Here is a 13,423-nt window from a genome sequence, read left to right on the forward strand (position 1 = left end):
TTTTCTGTGACGTCCTCGAGACTTATCATGTGCGAGCCATTTTACGAGTCTGTCTGGCGCTTGTCTACGGCGTCCCTTTTACCAATGTGTTGTTCAGTTTCAAAAAAAAAAGTTTTTGATGCATCGCTATATCCCTATCCCGCCCTTTACCCCTTATTGTCCTAATGTCCCATTAATCCGGTTTGACGCACTCCCCGTCGTTCCTTTACAAGCCCAGCGCCTTGTTGAAGGCCGCCGCTGTGCTTGCATCCTTGGTACCCAGGCCCGACACCACCGCCTTGGCCTGCGTGCACACGTCCTTGGCCGCCTGGTTCGCGTCACACACGTTGGTCAGCTGGTTGCAGATGGCGTTGGTGATGATGTTGGGGTTGAGCGCGTCCTGCTGGCCCTTGGCGACCAGCGGGTCCGTCGGCAAGAAGGTGCCCTCGTCGGGCTTGCGGCCGGGGCGGCCCAGCTGGAAGTCCATGGACGGGTTGCATTTGCCAAAGTCGGCGGCGGCGCGCAGGTCCAGGATGGCCGCGTGGGCGGTCGCAGCTGCGAGGAGAGTGGCGAGGATGGTGGAGGTGTACATTTTTGTTGCTGGTGGCTGTGCGAGGTGGAGTGTTGACTCGAGAAGGAATTTCTTCGTAGGTAGTTAGAGTGTGGGTGTGATTGCAGAGTAGGATTGGTTTTGTTTGAGAGGAAAAGAGGCAAGAATACACGCCGGTGTCGTGATCAAGGCCATGGCCGTTCTTATATACCGTCTGGCGCTCTCTCTTCACTCTCTCCCTCTCAGTCTCTGTCCCTTCTTTTCCTCTTCCTCTTCACAATCTTCAAACCAGGGAGCGGCAGAGCAATCTTTCCACCCGCCGCATGCCTGATCGTGCATCCTTGTGCATTGCATCCCATTCGGACCTGTCCAAAAGAACACCCCTGACAAGTCAAACCGATGGGCGATCCGATCAAGCGCAGACAGTGCCTCTCCAACTTCTGCTACAGAGTTGGGACGAAGCCGATCCTTGGCAGGAGACGATTACGACAGACGGTTTACGGTTGACACCGTCGTGGCGATTCGGGAGGACACGGCCGCAAGGGTTGACGGCTGGCAAAAGTACTCTGGATGAAGAGTGAAGAGTGGGGAAGCGAAGGTTGCGAAACAGTCGCACGATCAAGGGTTGGGGCACAGTAAAGGCTGAATTTGCGGTGATGTAGCAAAACGGCGTGGAAAGTGGAAGTCGAGTCGGATGCACGGAGAAAAGAGGGAGTTGCGCTGCCGTGTGCCTTGTGCCGGTGGCGTTTGATCGCCGGACTCGCCAGTCGACCGTGGCAAGTCAGCGACAAAACAAGTATCGACAGTGTGCGAGTCTGTTTCAGATGCTGGGGATAAAAACAAGAGTTGCAGGACTGTCTAGATAGACGGGTATTTCTTCGACGAAGAGTGAAAAGAAAGAGGACTGACGTAGAAGATGAGCATTTCTGACAATATGTATTAAATGCAATGTGTAGAGTCATGTAAGTGTAATTTTAAGGGCGTATTTTTATTTATTTTGAAAAAATTTTTTAAACAAAAAGGTGCAAAAAAAAAAAATTGACTTCTTTTCACAATAAAAAGCAAAACAAAAAAACATGCATCTATTATTTATCAAAATCATATGTAAATAAAAAAAATGACGACATAAAATGAATTAAAAAACACTCGCAATGCTACCCCCCTCGAAGTCTACACCAAGTCTAGTCTATTCGCTCCGCCCTCCATTGTACTCTCACTTCAGGTAGTGCAGGTTCACCGGGGTAATGGCCTGGCCGCCGTCCAGAACTGCCATAATGTTGCGCATGCTCAGCTCCTCGAAGCCAATGTGCGTCTCCACGGTGCCGCCCGCATTGTGGCAGGTCAGCATGACGCGCGCCGGGATGGGCGTCGACGCGGTGGCCGACAGCGTGGCCAGCTGCAGGAGCCGAGGGTGGACGTGCGGCTCGGTGGCGTGGACGTCGAGGGCGGCCGCCGCGAGCCCGCCCGCCTCGTCCTCCAGAGCGTCGGCCAGCGCCTCCTCGTCGACGAGCGAGCCCCGGGCCACGTTGACAAACCGGGCGCCGGGCTTCATCTGGGCGAGCGCCGCCTTGTCGATGAGCGGCGAGCCGTCGGCCGCGGCGGGCGTGCAGAGGACGACGCAGTCGGCCACCGCCAGCAGGTCCGGCAGCGACGCATGGTAGGTCGCGCGCAGCTCCTGCTCGAGCGCGGCCGGCTTGCGGACGATGTCGTAGTAGTGGATCTGCATGCCGAACGCGACGCAGCCGAGCTTGGCGGCGATGCTCTGGCCAATGTTGCCCATGCCGACGAGGCCGAGGACGTGGCCGCGGAGGTTGTGCGACTGGGCCGTGGCCCGGCTGTGGCTGGCCGCAAAGGCGGTGCTTCGCAGGGCCGGGTCGGCCAGGGTGGCCGCGCCGATGCACCAGGCCAGGTGGCGGAACGTCGAAATCACCATGGCCACGGCAAAGTCGGACACGGCCTCGGCGGCCGCCAGCCCAGAGTTGCAATAAATGACGCCTGTGCGGACGCCGTGTTAGCTGTCACGGTGTGTCTCACGTCCGTACTGACGCTGCCACGCCATTTGCCTGCGTGCTGGTGCAGCACAGTAACTCACCCCGAGCGCCTAGAGCCTTGGTGTCGGCCCAGTCGAACCCTGCGCCGGCACTAGCAAACACCCTGCAGCTGGCGGGCAGCAGCGCCACCAGGTCCTCGTCCCATGCGCCCATCTCACCGCCACTTCCCCAGAACGGCCGGAAGATGGCCGCAAACTGCCCCCAGCGGCCCTCGCGCAAGGCCTGGGCAAAGACGGGTCGCTGGCGCTCGGCGAGGCTGGGCCGTATAATGTCGAACTTGCGGGCGAACTCGACGTACGTCGCCGGGTTATAGCGGACCTCGTCGCCGATGTGGAGGACGATGGGGCGGGCGGCGCGTTCGATCTCGGGCGTCGTGGATCGCGGTGTGGTGCCCGGAACCGGCGTGCCGTAGACCGGCGTCGCGCCTGGCACAGGCGTTGCGCCAGGCACGGGCGTGTTGAATGGCTCGGCCATTGTCTTTTCTGGATTATTTTACGTATTTTATGTGCGTCTTTTCTTTCGTGGGGGTGTTTGCATGGGGGCCGAGTGACAAGGCTGAGGGGACGATTGAGCAAATGAGCAAGTAAATTGCAGACACCTAATGTCGGATGGGAATGAACAAAATGCAGCTAAAAAGGCAAATGTTTCTGTAAGAAAAAGGTCAGAGAGAAGAAAGCAAGCTCTGAGCGAAAATTATTTATGAATGCAAGGTCTTGCCAGGAAGCTCCTGTGGGTATCATGCGGCCAGCCAGTGGGTGGACTACGATGGGCCAGCATCAGAAATGGAGCCTGAGATCGTGTAGACAAACAACGGTTTCCCAATTGTCTGGGACAATGAGCAACGGAGCAGATCTGCTGTTTAGTGGACACGGCATGGCTGACGGGGGTCAAGCGATTCCGCACGGACGACCGAGAGGTGCAAAACTGAGAAGAAAACAATGGAACCAACGGGTCGAGAGGCTGGAATATTGGAGATACGCCGTTGCGAGAGACACGGGACAGGATTCGACAAAGTTCTGTTAATCAAAGGGCCAAAGAATGCAAACAATTAGATCACAATGGTGTAAAAATGGTGTAAAAGCTGAAATTATATTGTCTGACGTGCTGCTGCTTGGACAGCATGGATATCTGCAGTACAAGTAATGCAGCCAGAGAACCCGCCTCGTATTGGCGAACAACACAAAGATGCAAGTCTGGGAGATTTCGCAACTTTGGCAGCTTGCGATCGGCTGACGAATTCCACGGAAAGCCTGGCCAATGATAGTGGCTCCCAAACTCATCCAGCCAAACTCATCCAGCCAAACACATGCTGTCCCCCACGGAGTGCTTCTGCAGGTCGCTTCCGAGCTACTGCGCGCTGTGCTGGGTGCAGGATCTGCTGTTTGTGCTGCATAACATAGCCGCCGCATTCTGTTGCCTGTGTGAGAGCAAACCTGCAGCGAAATCCCGATTTCTGGAGCGGTCCACTGGCAGTGTAATTCTGGCTATCGGTTCGTCTGAAACCAGCACCCCTGCCAAAACGAGAGACCCAAATCTGCGAGGCCATGAAGTTGCCGGGCTATTCAAACAAACCGCTCGGGTGACCTGCGGTGAAAAGACGACCGCGATGAAAATGCAGTGTCCTGAGAACACCCATATGGCCATTCGTATCGAGAATCGAGAAGAGGCTGGTCGTAACCAACAATGGTTTGGGTGTCTTTGATCGGGTAGCGTAATGATAAGACGAGACCTGTTCGTCGCTGGCCGTGTTCTCGCCGTCGTCGTCATGGATTGACTAGAAAACAGGCAGTAGATGGACGCGTCGGTCCCGTCCGTCGCACCTGTGGCCCTCACTTGAACAGCCGCTTGCCGCCCGTGCGCGCCGGAAACCGTTCGACGCCGGTCCCCTGCTGCGCGTGCCAGAGGTCCAGCGCGCCCGCCGTCTTGCTCTGCACCGACACCTTGTAGCGCCGCCACGCCTCCCGCAGATGGTCCGGGCGCAGCGGGCCCTTGGGCGGCTCCCGCAGGATGTGATCGGCCGACTCGGGTTCCCACTCGGGGATGGCCAGCGACGCCTGCTTTTCGTAGAGCGCGGCCACCTCGGGCTCGCCGCGCGCCAGCACCATGCCCGGCCACGGCCGGCCGTCGTCCGTCTGGGGCTCGTGGCCGGCGGCAATCCACTCGTCCTGGACGGTCTGGGCGCGCGTGATGAGGTCGGTCAAAAAGTACTTGGTGACGGACCGCACCGCCGTCACGACCGACGAGGGCACCGACTGCGAGACGGTGGCGTTGACGAGGCGGCGGATGACGGCGTCCGGCAGCTTGGCCGCGCGCCAGGCCGAGATGCGCTCGTACTGGTCGCTGTCCATGCACGCCACGAGCGCGGCGCGCAGCCGCTTTTCCTCTTTGCGTTCTTCGTCTGTGCGCTTGGCCGTCGCCGCCCCCGAGTCGGGCATGTCGCCGTCGCCGCCATCGCCGCCGTCGTTGTCGTCGTCGTCGCCCGCGGCTGCCGTGCCGTCTCCCGGCGCGCCCGTGCTGCTCTTGGGCCCGCCGCCGTTGGCCCCGCTCGTGCCGCTCACTGCACTCGCCGCCGTCGCGCCCTGCCCGCCGCCCGCGCCCACAACGCTCGGCGTCTGCTCGCGCAGCTTGTCGGCTTTGGATTTGCGGCCGCGCTTCTTCTTCGCCGTCGTGGCGGCCGTTCCGCCGGCCACGGAGCTGGGCCCGCCACTGACGAGGCTGGCATTGTCAAAGTCGACGGACGGCGAGCGCGCTGAAAAGGGCGTAGACGCGTCTTCAGGAGGAAAGGATGTTTGGCGCAGCGGATGGGAGACGGCGGAAAACGAGGCGGCGGAGATGTTGGCGGCCTTGCGGCGCTTCAGGGCGGGCGACTGAGGAGCGACATCGCTGGCGGTGCGCTTCTTTATGCCGATGTTGAAGGATGGTGACGAGAACGGTGACGCCATTGTCATCCGCGATGAAAGAGACGGGTATCGATGCCGGCGGGGGGGATGTCGGAAAGCGCTGGGTAAATTGTCTTGAAGACGACGGTGATGAAGCAAAGCTCAAATAACAACGAGCTCCTGGACAGTTCGCTACAGCCAACCGTGACAGCGTTGCTGGCGCGCGTTAGGCCCATGCAGCACCGAACAATAAAAGCGGGCCCTAGCACCGCCTCATGGACGCTTGCACGTGGGAGCAAGCCACAGCCTGACGTCAAAACCACTGCAAAATTGGCGGCGACACCGGCGGACGAGATAAGTCCTACGCCACTTGGCCCGCAATGGAGCAAGTCAGGAAGAAAAAAAAATAGTTTAATAAAGAGAAAAAAAAAGAAAGACATAAATTGACCTTGTTCGGCCGGGTTGTTTCGCTAAACTACTGCGTAGAGCAGTTCGTGACATTGGTAGAGAAAAAAGAAAAGTTTCACGCCTTCCTGTTTTGCTCCGTCTTACACCGTCTGACTCACCAGACCATGCAAGGAAAGCGCAAAGCTGATGACAATTTGCGTTCTTTCCCTCTGAAACGCAACATTTTGTTGCACTAGGAGCGAAGTCGCTTCCTCCGCTTTCATCCGCGTTTCGGCCAATCCTCGTTTGCTCCGTCTCCGTCTCCTGCCCCCCCCCCCCCCTCTCCTCCTCCTCCTCCTTTACCACCCACAACCATGGCCGCCAACGAAGCAACCGATGTAGCCATGCCGCTGCCCCATGTCAACGGCGACAAGGACAAGACGGCCGCCGCGGCGGGGACCACGACGCCGACCAACAATGACGAGGCCAAGGCGGGCACGAACGGTGCGGGCAAGCGGCGCCGGAACAAGGCATCCTCGGCGATCCGGCGGGCGGCCAAGCGCCGGCACAGCCTGAGCAAGGCGGCGCGCGACCCGCGCGACGAGCCCGAGAGCAGCACGAGCGCCAAGGCGTCGGTGCGGACGCCGAGCCCGACGAGTGGACGAGGCAAAGCGTCGCTGTCGCAGCCGCCGTCGCAGCCCCCGAGTGCGGCCGTGACCCGCTCGCCGAGCCCGTTCATCGACTTTGACGGCCTCAGCCGGCCCAGCAAGGGCACGCGCGCGCGTCTCGAGGAGAACGACGAGGAGCGGGCGGTGCGGCTCGACAAGATGCGCGGGGCGGTGCGCACGATCCTGGAGTGCGTGGGCGAGGACCCGGAGCGGGCGGGGCTGCTGGGGACGCCGGACCGGTACGCCAAGGCGCTGCTGGACTTTACGCAGGGGTACCAGCAGAACGTGCGGGAGGTGGTGAACGGCGCCATCTTCCACGAGGGCCACAACGAGATGGTGATTGTCAAGGACATTGAGGTGTACAGCCTGTGCGAGCACCACATGGTGCCCTTCACCGGCAAGATGCACATTGGCTACATCCCCTTCCACTCCGTCATTGGCATCTCCAAGCTGCCGCGCATTGCCGAAATGTTCAGCCGCCGGCTGCAGATCCAGGAGCGCCTGACCAAGGACGTGGCCAACGCCATCATGGAGATTCTGCAGCCGCAGGGCGTCGCCGTCGTCATGGAGTCGAGCCACCTGTGCATGGTGATGCGCGGCGTGCAAAAGACGAGCGCGACGACGATTACAAGCTGCGTGCTGGGCTGCTTTGAGCGCAAGGAGAAGACGCGCAACGAGTTTTTGAGCCTGGTCGGCGTGAACCGCCATTAGCGCACCAAACTGCGGTCGGACAGGCTGCTGTAACGTTTTTTTTTTTTTGTCACTTTTCCTCTTCTTCTTTCTTTCCTTCTTCTTCCACATTTGTGCAAAACGGCCATCAGCCAAGACGGCAAGGATGGGTCACCCAGTTGACGACGTGTATTCAACAAGACACGTTCCGCAGCCCTGTCGCACAGGGGCAGGCATTCTGTGCATTTTGTTTCGGCGTTCTTCGTTCTTCTCTTCATTCGGATTCTGTTGGCTCAACACGGCATTGGAGGAGCATTTGGTTTATCATCACTCGTACGATTTTGTACAAATCTGTACCATTTTTGCTTCACTTGGAAGCGTCCCATCATGATTGTATTTTTACACCATCGCTTGTGTGGTGTCGTATCATCTCGTGTCATCCGTGTCATCTCGTGTCATCTCATGTCATCTCATGTTACGCCGTCATGTCACCCGTCGCACCGTCCGTCCCAGCTCGCCGCGCTCGACGGCCGCAATGCGCTTGCTGGCCACCGTCCACACGGCATCGGCCACCGCGTCCACCGTCGTCGACGCGTCCGTCACGTACAGGTCCTCTTCCTCCTCGCGGAAGACGAGCTGCCGCGTCGACGGGCGGTCGTTGTCGACGGCGGCGCCGGTGTCCGGGTCGATGCGGCCCAGGCTCAGGCCCCAAAACAGCTGGCGCACGTTGCTCTGCATCGCGGCCTTTTCGTAAATCTCGTCGCCCCAGCCGCCGCGCTTCTTGGCCTCGTCCTCGGTCAGGTCCAAGAAGACGACGAGGTCCGGCCGCGGCAGGCCGACTTCGGGCGCCCGCGCCCAGGGCAGCGTCAGCGCCGGGTTGTGCTTGGCGGCCGAGTAGACCATGCCGCTGTAGTAGTAGCGGTCGCAGACGACGGTCGTGCCCTTTGCCAGCAGGCCCGCAATCTTGGCGACGGCCTCCCAGCGGTTGGCCGAGAAGAGCAGGTGGATGACGTGGTCGTCCATGGCGGCCTGGCTTTTGAGGTAGGCGTCGATCATCTGGCCGATGGGGGTTGTGCGGTCTGGTGGCGGGGTTAGTGACAAAGGATCGCATCGCATCGCATCGAACGAGACTCACCCGGAAACCGCATCACCTCAACGTCGCGTCCTTCTGCCCTCAAGCGCTTCGCCAGCAGCTCGACCTGCGTCGTCTTGCCGCTGCGGTCCAGTCCCTCGAGGACGACAAACGCGCCACGGACGGCGCGTTCGCCAGATCCTGGTGTTGGTAGTGCATTGGCCATTGCGTATGTAGACGTGGTTGTCGAAACGAAGAAAAGAGATGAGATACGGCCCGGTGAATGGCGCGCCAAGAAAGTGCCGTCGCGATTTGTCGTTCGATCACCCCACTACGCGTGCTAAGCTCCAGGGAGCTCTAAGGCGTGGACCCACTAAAACATGGTGTGCAATTGTACAATTGGCTGCAGACGTCACGGCCACACAACTTTTACAATCAACAGAGTATTCAAATGTATGCTATACGACGTACATTACTTCGTCGCATCACGTCCCTCATCGGCTACGCGTACGGTGAAGCCAAACAATTGGTTGGAGGGCTCGGCGTTCTTGTCTCGCAGCTTGTTCGCCGTCGCAATGCCGGCCACAGGCAGCCGATAGTCAAGCTTTTGGTCGGCCGGCGCACCTGCAACGGGGTATGGAAACGGCAGATACGCGGGCAACAGGCCCAGCTGTGCCAGCACGGTGCCCTGGTCCCATGCAATGTGCTCGTGGTACAGCCGGTCGCCACGGATATTCACGACCGCCGTAAAGGGCGCTTCCACCCGGCGGCCCGTCGGCGGCACCCCGGGCAGCATCCAGTCCACGACGCGGTCGTGCGTAAACGTGTACAAGAACTCGTCGACGACGCGGTCGACGCCGACGGTGCGGCTGATCAGCTCGAGGGCGGTGTCGGGGCTGTTGCAGAAGATAAAGTGGTCGCGGTAAAAGGCCGACAGGGACGCACGGCCGATGCCGCCCGTCAGCGTGGGCACGTGGTTGACGTACGGCTCCTGTACCATGGTGGCCATGGTGTGCGCGACGGAGCGGTCGCCAAACTCGTAGTAGGTGTGCTCGTCCCAGAGCAGTTCGAGGTCAAAGTAGGGCCCGCCCATCAGCGGCTTCAGGAACGCGAGGCTGCGGGTGTGGGCGACGGCTTCGGTGGCGGCGTGGAAGGCGGGCTGCATGGGGACGGCAAAGCTGCCAGAGGACACGGCAGGGTACCAGTAGCGTGTGCGGTCGGCGGTGCGCTCGAGCGTGCGGCCGACACTGGGACTGCGTCCGCCGAGATGGTGCAGAATGCGAACGGACGACGGGGCGAGTGCATCGGCTTCCGAGGCACCGGCATAGACAACTGCTGCAGCGATCTCGCTAGCGGGGATGGCCGCAGCCAGGTCGTTCCACAACGCGGCCCCATACACTGTTCTCCGTTAGCAACATGGACATGACGACTAGGGCATTGGCAATGAGAACGTCTCGGTAGGCCGTGCTAACCAACAATGCCGACGTTGCCTTTGGGCGTGCACTCGTCGCTGCGGGACAGTGCCGCCAGCGCGTCCTGGACGGCCCTGTCTGCACCCCCCTCCAAGGCCTGCGGCTGCACATGCACGACCGTGTAGCTCTCTTCGGCCCATTTGACGAGCGGCCACGGCACGCCGTCGACAATCGCCAGCGGATCGGCCGTCGCCGGGCAGACAACGATGAGTCCTGGTCCCGTTCCCCGCCGCGACAACGGCGGCAGCAACGCCAGGCCAGGACGCAGCTCCTTGAGTTGTGGCCTCGGCAGCGGTGCCGGCGGAACCGTCGTGGGCGTGAACATGGTATCAGCCAGTGCGGGCAGCGGTTTTTGTGTGATGGTCCGGGACAGCCGTGAGGGGCACATCTCGTTTGTGGAGGGGGGTCTGCCGAATGCTAGCGACTGCAACGCTGTTATCCACTACGAGGAGAATCCTGGGAACAGCGGGCCTACGGCCGAGACCCCGTCATCCTCTCAACAGCCGTCGCATCGTTGCGAGCATAACAGTAAAGCCATGGTAAAATACCAAACATGCTTTTCTGTTCTCAAGCTCTCCGTTTCGTCTCTAGACACAATTGCGAAGACGCAGATGCTGTTGTCAGTGCAAAACAAGCGTCCAATGCATGTGCACTGTAGCAAAGGAAAAAATGGTCCGACTGACTTACACGCGTAGTCTATGCTCCTCTTTCTCTTATCCTTCCATATTGTCGTCTCCTCATTTCCTCCGTCAATTTCCCTGTTGGTCCATTTTACAGCCGTCTCGAAGGATCTTCCAACCACGACGGCCCAAGATTGCCAACCGCACAAGTTCCTTTGTGCCGTGCGACGCAGGTTCCATGCAGAGACGGCAACGTCAAGCATCTATATCCACGGCTAGATGGCGACGTGGTGAAACTCGATTGCAAAGCTCGTCCGCCGGCCAGAATGTGAGGCTCTGTGATCCAGTCTTCTAGAGTCTTGGCCAATTCGGTGGCGTCTGCCAGTTGGCAAATAGGTCATCGAAAGTGCAATGTTTGCCTCTTGGTCTCCTCCGAGAACTATGTCGCAGAGTCCACGATCGCTTCCGTTGACCTTTTTTTTCTCGTTCTCCCCCATTCGTCCTCCATGCCCCTTCTCCCCAACTTCCCCTGGTGCGATGCTGTGCCGCAATTGTACGATCGCCGGGTCTATTGGATAAGATGCTCTGTTGGCTGGTGTTGGCTGGTTTATTATAGACGTCTCTCAATTCGCAGTGCATAGGTACAAGTGCCGGTTAATTCACGTCGCATGCCGGCTCGTTCGTACCGAAACAGGACCAGGTCAGCCAGGGTGCGGACGATTGATTAAGGAACGAGTGGCCAGACCGGGAGGACTTTTGAAAGAAAATCAAAAAGAGCCCGTCTCCACGCGTCCCCGTTCCTGTCATATGCTCTTTCTCAAGGTGACAGTGATGGCTGTAGAGTGAACCTTTCACAAGACAGTCGGATATCCACCCATTTACATTCAGACATTTTCGAATCGTAGCTTTCCTTGCCCAGCGTCCACAATGGCCACCGACGACGAGAAGAATAGCGTCCACCAGGTGGCGACGACCAATCTGGAGCACCCGGCACTGGCAGACAGTCCGTCGCCAGATGCCGAGGCCAGCAGGCCTGTGGCGACCATCGATGACGACGCCGAAGAGACCGTGTCCTGGTCGACCTTGATGGCTGTCTTTGTAAGTGTCCTTTTTTTCGTGATTTTCTCCAGACATACGCTCGTCGCTGACCGCCCAGTTCATGGGCATGTCGTACGTCCCGTGCATCAGTGCCGGCCTCCTGCTCCCGACGGGCATCCTCCAGCAAATCGGCCAGACGCTCGGCGACACGGACAACATCCTGTGGATCCCCGGCGGCTGGTCGGTGGCGTCGGCCGTTTCGTTTTCGATTGCCGGCGGCCTCAGCGACATTTTTGGGCGGCGGTACGTGCTGCTCTTTGGACAGCTGCTGACGCTCGTGGGCGGCATCGTCGGCAGCACGGCGAACGCGACGACGACGGTGGCGGCCGGCGCCACCATCATCGGCTTTGGCGCCGGCGTCATCTTTGTCAGTTACCCGGGCATCCAGGAGCTGCTGCCCAACAAGTACCGCGGCGCGGGCATTGGGTGGACCGAGTTCTGCATCAACATCCCCTGGGGCGCGCTCAGCGTATACCTGGGCACGCAGCTGTATGTGCACGCGTCGTGGCGGTGGTGCTTCTACATCGTCGTCATCTACAGCGTGTTTGTGACGGCCGGCACGGCGTACTTTTACTACCCGCCGTCGCGGCCGCAGCACGACTACGACAAGTCGCGCTGGGACGAGTTCCGCGAGCTCGACTTTGTCGGGCTGCTCCTGTTCGCCGCCGGGCTGACCATCTTCCTCGTCGGCATCACGTACCTTGGCCGCAGCGACTACTCCGTGCCCATGGTGGCGGCCACCATCGTGGTCGGCGCCCTCGTGTTTGCCGGCTGCTTCGCGTACGACTTTTCGTCCATCCCGCGCAACCCCATCTTCCCCCGGCACCTGTTTGCGCTGTTTCGCGAGTTCACCGTCCACCTCGTCATCCTGTTTGTCAGCGGCATGATCTGGCAGGCCATCGTCACCCTCGGGCCCCAGGGCACGCTGTACATGTTCACCAACGACCCCATTGACATTGGCATCACCATGATCCCCGCCAACTTCTCGGGCGTGCTCGGCGGCTGGATCCTGCCGTCGCTCGTGCACCGCATCAAGCACGTGCGCGTCCAAATCCTGCTGGCGCTCGTGATCCAGACCGTCTTTTCCGGCGCGTACGCTGCTGTCGTGCCCACCAACAAGGCCGCCTGGTCGGCCATGCAGCTGTTTGGGCAGAGCTGCTTCACGTGGGTGACCAGTCTGGCGTACGTGGCGTCGGGCCTCTTTGTGCCCGTCGAGGAGCTGGGCCTGTCGGCCGGCTTGCTGGGCACCTTCCGCAGTGCCGGTGGGTCTGTCGGCAACGCCGTGTTCAGCACCATTATGAACAGTGCCGTCAACCGCAATCTGGGTGCCAACATTGTGGCCGCCGCGCTGGGCGCCGGCTTCAACGCCTCGGCCGCGGCCGGCAGTCTCAACGCGCTTGTGCCGGCCGTCATTGAGAATGCCGTCGGCGTGCCGCATGCCTTTGACACCGTTCCTGGTGGCGTCAGCGATGCCGTCAAGGCCGCAACAGCCGCAGCGTTCCGCAACACGTACGCCAGTGCCTTCCGTCTCGTGTTCTACGCCATGGTGCCGTTTGGCGTGCTGGCGCTCGGCTGCGCGTGGTTTGTGCGTGATCCGAGCCACCTGCTCAACAACCACGTGGCCGTGCACCAAGAGAAGGAGGTGCTGGCCGGGATCGACCACCGGCACGAGAACAAGACGGTGGCTGCAGCGTCGGGCGGTGTGCGAGAGGCACCGACAGCGGCATCATGATGGTAATCAGAGCTCATGGTCGAATGTAGCGAATATTTTGTTTGCGTACGTCGAAGTGGGAAAGGTCGCCAAGGCAGGACTCTAGGGAATGGTCTGAGAGTGTACAGAATAGATTCTCATCCTTAAATCGCTAGTGCAGTTGGATGGACAGGGACTTGGGAAGGGCCGGCGATGTCGCCATTGTTGCAAATTCTTTCGACGCGACCAGAGACGAGGTTGCGCATAAATCAATTTGAGATATCGTGA

At 59.8% G+C, this 13,423-nt stretch overlaps 8 protein-coding genes across 8 annotated transcripts; 2 read left to right on the top strand and 6 right to left on the bottom strand.

The window, feature by feature from the left end:
- Positions 1-205: 205 nt before the first annotated feature.
- On the bottom strand, positions 206-571 carry SPSK_08135 (uncharacterized protein; the record flags this gene model as incomplete). Its single annotated transcript, XM_016734778.1, has 1 exon — positions 206-571. The coding sequence occupies one exon, from the start codon at positions 569-571 to the stop codon at positions 206-208; it is 366 nt and encodes a 121-aa protein (XP_016591177.1).
- A 1,171-nt stretch (positions 572-1,742) lies between these two features.
- On the bottom strand, positions 1,743-3,054 carry SPSK_07573 (uncharacterized protein; the record flags this gene model as incomplete). The annotated part of the gene is made up of 2 exons (XM_016734232.1): positions 1,743-2,524; positions 2,622-3,054. The coding sequence occupies 2 exons, from the start codon at positions 3,052-3,054 to the stop codon at positions 1,743-1,745; spliced, it is 1,215 nt and encodes a 404-aa protein (XP_016591178.1).
- An 802-nt stretch (positions 3,055-3,856) lies between these two features.
- On the bottom strand, positions 3,857-4,126 carry SPSK_10823 (uncharacterized protein; the record flags this gene model as incomplete). Its single annotated transcript, XM_016737090.1, has 1 exon — positions 3,857-4,126. One exon carries the CDS (start codon positions 4,124-4,126, stop codon positions 3,857-3,859), a length of 270 nt encoding a protein of 89 aa, XP_016591179.1.
- A 283-nt stretch (positions 4,127-4,409) lies between these two features.
- On the bottom strand, positions 4,410-5,522 carry SPSK_07688 (transcription initiation factor TFIID subunit 11; the record flags this gene model as incomplete). The annotated part of the gene is made up of 1 exon (XM_016734345.1): positions 4,410-5,522. The coding sequence occupies one exon, from the start codon at positions 5,520-5,522 to the stop codon at positions 4,410-4,412; it is 1,113 nt and encodes a 370-aa protein (XP_016591180.1).
- A 698-nt stretch (positions 5,523-6,220) lies between these two features.
- Positions 6,221-7,225, top strand: SPSK_07760 (GTP cyclohydrolase I; the record flags this gene model as incomplete). Its single annotated transcript, XM_016734416.1, has 1 exon — positions 6,221-7,225. One exon carries the CDS (start codon positions 6,221-6,223, stop codon positions 7,223-7,225), a length of 1,005 nt encoding a protein of 334 aa, XP_016591181.1.
- A 441-nt stretch (positions 7,226-7,666) lies between these two features.
- Positions 7,667-8,481, bottom strand: SPSK_07886 (dTMP kinase; the record flags this gene model as incomplete). Its single annotated transcript, XM_016734539.1, has 2 exons — positions 7,667-8,262; positions 8,319-8,481. The coding sequence occupies 2 exons, from the start codon at positions 8,479-8,481 to the stop codon at positions 7,667-7,669; spliced, it is 759 nt and encodes a 252-aa protein (XP_016591182.1).
- A 246-nt stretch (positions 8,482-8,727) lies between these two features.
- On the bottom strand, positions 8,728-10,115 carry SPSK_07529 (carboxymethylenebutenolidase; the record flags this gene model as incomplete). Its single annotated transcript, XM_016734190.1, has 2 exons — positions 8,728-9,653; positions 9,728-10,115. The coding sequence occupies 2 exons, from the start codon at positions 10,113-10,115 to the stop codon at positions 8,728-8,730; spliced, it is 1,314 nt and encodes a 437-aa protein (XP_016591183.1).
- Positions 10,116-11,274: 1,159 nt separating this feature from the next.
- On the top strand, positions 11,275-13,177 carry SPSK_07258 (transmembrane efflux protein; the record flags this gene model as incomplete). The annotated part of the gene is made up of 2 exons (XM_016733922.1): positions 11,275-11,445; positions 11,504-13,177. 2 exons carry the CDS (start codon positions 11,275-11,277, stop codon positions 13,175-13,177), a joined length of 1,845 nt encoding a protein of 614 aa, XP_016591184.1.
- Between the last annotated feature and the right edge of the window lie 246 nt (positions 13,178-13,423).

Source organism: Sporothrix schenckii (assembly GCF_000961545.1).
Source record: "Sporothrix schenckii 1099-18 chromosome Unknown Cont41, whole genome shotgun sequence".
NCBI lineage: Eukaryota > Fungi > Ascomycota > Sordariomycetes > Ophiostomatales > Ophiostomataceae > Sporothrix > Sporothrix schenckii.